This window comes from Austrofundulus limnaeus, unplaced genomic scaffold (assembly GCF_001266775.1).
Source record: "Austrofundulus limnaeus strain Quisiro unplaced genomic scaffold, Austrofundulus_limnaeus-1.0 Scaffold978, whole genome shotgun sequence".
NCBI lineage: Eukaryota > Metazoa > Chordata > Actinopteri > Cyprinodontiformes > Rivulidae > Austrofundulus > Austrofundulus limnaeus.
This window is the reverse complement of record NW_013953380.1, coordinates 15,336-22,170: the sequence shown is the minus strand read 5'-3', so window position 1 is coordinate 22,170 and position 6,835 is coordinate 15,336. Positions and strand designations below refer to the sequence as shown.

Genomic DNA, 6,835 nt, shown 5'->3' with positions numbered 1-6,835 from the left:
ACACCACACCTCCCAAAATGCTTTGCGTGGTGGTGGGACGTATTGCAGGAAACTCGCCCTTCGCCTGCTGTCTGTGGTTCTAATCGTGAGGTTCTGATAAGAGATTCAGCTGAAGTGTGTCTCCAGGTTCCAACCACACATGAAACGCTCAATCCTGCAGTTTATTGATGGTTCCGGCCCGGGAAGAAGCAGCGCGTTTGACGTCAGTCGGTTGGGGRAAAAAAAGCTGCTTCTTCCAGCTGATCAGCGCAGAAATGAAGCAAAACTGGCCGGCCACGGGTTGTACAAGTATTTATATTTTAAAAAAACATTGTGGCACTAAATACAGTAAATAAAAGACAGAGCAGTTTTTTTTCTCAACACAACGGCGCTGTGTAGACCCTACGTCTGCCCATAATCACACACACACAGCGAGGGATGCTTGAGATAAGGCAGCAGCAGCTTTTAATTCATGTTATTTATTTGTTTAATTTTTTTTTGTCAGAGCCAGTTGTTAAAAGAGCTACAGCTGGTTTATTCCTATTCAAATAATTTTCACGTCTTTTTTTCTAGAACCCACCGTTAACAAAAAAAAAAAAGTTTCCCCAACAATCCACCCATAATTATTGTTGTTTGTATACTTATTTTAGCTTTGAGAGGGTGGAGGGAGGAATTATAATAATTTATGACATGCTGGATCTTCATCCATCAACCCGTTGTCTCACGTCATGTCGTATTGAAGCAAGCAACRCATGGCACAGTTTAAATTCAGGCTCTTATTTTGAAATGACGGGTTCCACTTGGTCCTTTACCCAGAATGCATTGCTTCAGCTCTCCAAGAAACAGTTTAAAATGACTAATATATGCTTTCTTACCGATGCCATAAACATAAGAAAAATAAATGACCAAGAAGCAGCAGAACTTGCAGTCCACAAYAACTTTTTTATTTTAAATTAACACCATGAATCAAACGTCTTGTTTGTATAAATGACTTCCTCAAACCGCGAGAAGATGTAAATTGGGTTGAGATCAATCTATTCTGCTACAATATGGCAACATTGTGAAAGAAAGGCTTATGTTATTACTGGAAATATATTTTCTGGTGAACTGAGCCAATGTTGCGGAACTATTTAGCTTCCGCTAAATTATTTATGACATGTGCGCTTTAGAACATGCAGAACTAAMGAAAATAACTAGCGGTTTAAAATTTGCGGAACTAACTTTTGAATTAGCGCTGCCCACCACTGCTTTCCTGTTCTGGGTCACAAGTTAACACAAACTAAGATTACCATCCCTTTAAATGATTTGGGGAAGACCAGATGATGTCATGGTTCTGGAAACCTTTGATTGGTTAGTTGACATTATATGAATTAATTGGAGTCCCACCTGTGGATGTATTTTAAGGCCCATCTCAAACACACTGCATTTTTCTGTGACATAATGAGAAAACCAAAAGAAATCAGCCAAAATATAAGTAAGAGAATTTTTGAACTTTACAACTCTGGTTTATCCTCAGGTACAATTTCCTGCTTCTGAAGCTGGTCAGAGAGTCATTATCCATGGAGAAACAAGTTCTGGACTGACATGGGCTGAAAGGACACTTTGCATAGAATAAACCCTTACTCTAAAAGAAACATAAAAAAGCCCGATTTTGTTTTTGGAGACATGCTGTAGTTTGATGAAACTAAAATAAAATTGTTTGGCCATAATGACTATCATTACAACTGGAGGAAACTTCAATTCAGAGAACACCATCCCAATGATGACAAATGTAGGTGGCAGCATCCTGCTGTAAGGATGTTTTATGGCAGGATGAACTGGTTCACTTCAAAGACGTGCAAACAAGGCAGCCTACAAACCTGACTCAGTTAGACCAGTTCTGCCAGGAAGAATGGGAACAAATTCAAGAAAACTACTATTTGAAGCTTGTGAAAGCATACCTAAAAAGTTTTACCCAGCCAAAGACAATGTTACCAAAAATTAAATGTTTCTAAATTTTTAAATCTTTTTTTTTTGGGTTGGGGGGGTAGTTAATATAAATCATTTTGAAAATCCGACTTGACCTAAAACAAGAAAGGTTTATTCTGATTTAATGTCAGACAGAAGGGACAAATTGCTGTGCATTTTACACAGTGAATGTATACATCTGGTTTAAACTGTATATTAAAAGAGACCAACTAGTTTGAATGAAAAAAGTAATTATCAACTAAATGAATCAAATCATGAACAAATGCCTGGAAAAAAAATCTTAGTCAAGCCTTTTTTTAAGTACAAGGACATGATAGCACTCACCTTTTCCTGATCAGTCTTTACGTTGCACAGGGAGCAGGTATGGGGATACACTTTTGGAGACACAGCAGCATAATCACTTTTCATGGTGGGGGTTGGTAACTTCCTGCTGCTGCCATGTGGTCTTGATTCAGATGAGGACAAAGGAAGTTTTGAAAAACCCTCACTTCTCAGTTTGGACTCCATGTGTCTGTAGTCTCTGTCTAGATGATGACATTTTGGCAAAGATGCAAATTCTCTTCCTGGTGAGTGACTCCTGCATTTCTCTCTGCTTTTTCTGAGATAGTCCTCGTCTCCATGCTTTTCTCTGCTCGTCCTACGATAGTCCTCGTCTCCGTGACTTTCTCTGCTCATCCTGCGATAGTCCTYGTCTACGTGCTTTTCTCTGCTCATCCTGCGATAGTCCTCATCTCCGTACTTTTCTCTGCTCATCCTGAGATAGTCTTTATCTCTGTGTTTTTCTCCACTTGTCCTGCGATAGTCTTCATCTCTGTGCTTTTCTTTGTTTGTCCAGTGATAGTCTTCATCCCTGTGCTTTTCTCGGCTCCTGGGATAATCCTCATTTCTGTTGGTTTCACTGCTTGACCTGCGATAGTCTTCATCTTGGCTTGGCTCCTTGTGCTCTAAAACTCGTCTTTTTTTGGTTTTCTCCACCTTTGTGACTGCTGCCGATGATGCTGCTCGATACATTTTTACTGTCCCACCACTGGGAAGTGGCTCTCTTTTAAAAGTCGCTTTCGGCTTGCAGTCACTTTTTGCTTGACTGGCATGACCGTAATCAATAACTTTACCAGCAGTCTGTGTAACAGTCAGAATGCTGGGAGCCTCTAGAGAAGGTGGCGAAAGCACTGCCCTATCATGGATGTTATGAGAAAACGTCAAGGAAGTGGAAGCCATTGGTTTCTGCAGGCCTGATTTGTTGATCTGGATGTCACGGAGTATGAATGGTAAAGTATCTGGAGTTAGCTGATCATCGGGGTAATGACTCAACACTTCCAAGTCCTCATTTGAAAGTCCAAAACTAGCCAAGATGCTTCCTGCACTCTCTGGTGTATACAAAGTTTGACCTTCTCCCCCACTTCCAGTAGCATGAGACTGCTGGGTTTGGGGTGATGGAAAGTTCCCTGCAGATGGTTTCCAGTTCAGTACACTTGCTCCTGTTTGGCTATTCTGGTTCTGAAGTTGTGCTCCCTGGTGGCCAGTAGATGGCAAATGACTGGCAAACAGTTTGGTTGGAGACTGATAGTTTGACCAGTTGACTCCTTGCTGGAGTACAGACTGATTATCAGCAGGGAGGGGACTGGCAAACAGTTTGGTTGGGGGCTGATAGTTTGACCAGTTGACTCCTTGCTGGTGTACAGACTGATTATCAGCAGGGAGAGATACAGATTTGGAACCAAAGTCTCTGTGTTGGCCGATCCCTGAACCCAAGCCTGGGTTCTGGAGTTGATTTGGTTGATTTATATGGTCCATTTGGCGATGATCCATGTCTCTCCTGCCTTGTACAGACAGAACAGATTCTAGCTCATCGGGAAGTTGGTTAGGACGAGGAAACCGGAAATCCATGGGCTGCAGGTTGTTGGAATGTTGACTTGCAGGAGGCTCGGGTATGTTAGGAAAATGATGGGACTCTTCTTGCTGAAGATGATACAATGTAGGAGACAGGCCCAACTCAGTGACTGCAGAACAGGCTCTGTACGTCTGGACGTCTAACTCCACAGTTGACACTTCCTGTCTATTCAAAAGACCCAGAAGTGCAAGGTGATGAGTTAACACTGCTGCAAACTCTCTGATGAAACTGACCACCGATAATGATAGACGTTAACACCCCAAATCGCCAGATAGCAATCTGAGTCAAAGTCTGGATCTGAGACAGTCGTAGTGCTGCCGCTGCAACCACGGGTCCACATATGAAACAGGTGCTTCTGGTAGATCCAAAAAAAAAGGAAAGTAGCAAAGTGTGAATTATGATTGCACACTAAGGCTGAGGTGGAAAGCAGGAATTTGATATTAAGACTTTTTAAAGCTCAAGTCTTAAAGCTCAACCCCAATTTTTTCCTCAGATCTGATTATTTTACTTTTTGCATGGGCATTCACATTTGAATATACAGTTAAGTCCATATCTATTTGGACAGAGACAACATTTTCTGAATTTTGGTTCTGTACATTACCATAATGAATTTTGAACAAAACAATTCAGATGCAGTTGTACAAGATGAGCCATTTATGTGGATACACCTAAATAAAATGGGAATGGTTGGTGATTTTAACTTCCTGATTGTGGCACATTAGTATTTGGGAGGGGGAAACTTTTCAAAATGGGTGGTGACCATGGTGGCCATTTTGAAGTTGGCCATTTTTGGATCCAACTTTAGTTTTTTCAATGAGAAGAGGGTCATGTGACACATCAAACTTATTGAGAATTTCACAAGAATAACAATGGTATGCTTGGTTTTAATGCAACTTTATTGTTTTCATGAGTTATTTACAAGTATCTCATTGTTTACAACCATTGATATGTCACAGAGGTTAACACTTGAGGAGCGGATGGAAATTGTGCTGATGTCTGGTGAATGCAGTACCCGGGTCATTGTAGCAGATTTCAATGCAAGACATCCTATGAGACCACCCATCCCATGCTACAGCTAGCAAACTGCTTGCCAAGTTTTGTGAAACAGATTCAGTGTTGGATTTGCCAAAATGTGGATGCATGAAAACAGTCACTAATGAAATAAAAATCAGTGGCTGTGCTAGCTTCATTCAGCAAGAGCCCACAGCGTAGCACTCGCCGCATGTCAATGGAGAGTGGCATCAGTCAAACATCCCTTCGGCAGATATTAGCTACTCACAAATGGTACCCTTACAAACTCCAGCTGCAGCAGCATCTCAATGAGAAAGACCCAGATCGATGCACTGAATTTTCAGAATGGGCTAAACAAAAATTGGAACAGGACCTCAGTTTAAACAGAACATTTTGTTCAGTGGTGAGGCAAACTCTTATGTGAATGGTGAAGCTAAACAAAACCACCATTATTGGTCTGACACTAAACCACATTGGATGGATCCCTCCAAGACTGTTGGAACACAAAACTTGATGGTATAGTGTGGTATATGGGGTACAAAGATAGTGGGGCCATTCTTCATCAATGGAAACCTCAAGGCCACTGGATATGTGAAATTGTTACATGATTATGTGTTTTCCTCTTTATGTACTGATGGCACGTTCTCTGAGTTTTTCCAGCAAGATGGTGCACCCCTACATTATGGGTGTCAGGTATGAGCATTCCTAGATGAACAGTTTCCTGGAAAGTGGAATGGTCCCAAGGTCTCTCGATCTGACCCCCTTACACTTTTATCTTTGGGGTCATCTGAAGGCAATTGTCTATGCTGTGAAGACACGAGATGTGCAACACCTGAAACAATGGACACTGGAAACCTGTTTTAGCGTTTCTTCTGTGGTATTGCTATCAGTGTGTGAAGAGTGGGAGAAGAGGGTTGCATTGACAATCCAACAAAATGGGCAGCACTTTGAATACATTTTATAAGTGATCAGTAACTTTTTAAATAACTCATGAAAAAATAAAGTTGCATTAAAACCAAGCATACCATTGTTTTTCTTGTGAAATTCTCAATAAGTATGATGTGTCACATGACCCTCTTCCCATTGAAAAAACTAAAGTTGGATCCAACATGGCCGACTTCAAAATGGCCACCATGGTCACCAACCATCTTGAAAAGTTTCCCCCCTCCCAAATACTAATGTGCCACAAACAGGAAGTTAATATCACCGACCCTTCCCATTTTATTTAGATGTATCCACATAAATGGCCCATCCTGTAGTTCAGACTCTCAGCATTGACAGCATGTGTGTGCAGTGGTAGCCTTAAATCAGATGGCAGGTAAAAGCTCTCAGCGTTTCGACTGCTGTTTTCCAAGAAGCATTATATATGATACATTATATTTATGAAAGCACGTCACAGCATTTCCACTGCAACACGTGTTCCCATCAGATTTCCCACTGAGGTGCCTTTATACAGCACTCTGTGGGAAGGAAAAAGAGTGGCAGAAAGCGCTGCACAACGAGAAGAGTTGTCAGTCAGTGATGGTCTGGGGTGCCATGTCAGCTGCTTAGTGTTGGTCCACTGTGTTTTATCAAGGGCCGGGTCAATGCAGCTAGCTATCAGGAGATTTTTGAGCACTTCATACTTCCATCTGCTGAAAAGCTTTATGGAGATGAAGATTTCATTTTTCAGCAYGACCTGGCACCTGCTCACAGTGCCAAAACCACTGGTAAATAGTTTACTGACCATGGTATTACTGYGCTCAATTGGCCTGCCAACTCTCCTGACCTGAACCCCAGAGAGAATCTGTGGGATATTGTGAAGAGAACGTTGAGAGATGCAAGACCCAAAACTCTGGATGAGCTTAAGACACAAGACCCAACACTCTGGATGAGCTTAAGACACAAGACCCAAAACTCTGGATGAGCTTAAGACACAAGACCCAACACTCTGGATGAGCTTAAGACACAAGACCCAACACTCTGGATGAGCTTAAGACACAAGAC

At 41.7% G+C, this 6,835-nt stretch overlaps 1 protein-coding gene across 1 annotated transcript in view; it reads right to left on the bottom strand.

Moving 5' to 3' along the window:
* Positions 1 to 6,835, bottom strand: part of LOC106533594 (zinc finger protein 638) — a gene marked incomplete in the record, with an annotated part of 63,807 nt that overhangs the window by 50,360 nt on the left and 6,612 nt on the right. Inside the window, 1 exon segment of the mRNA XM_014029956.1 lies at positions 2,272 to 4,003. Coding sequence (XP_013885410.1) covers positions 2,272 to 3,834 — 1,563 coding nt within the window.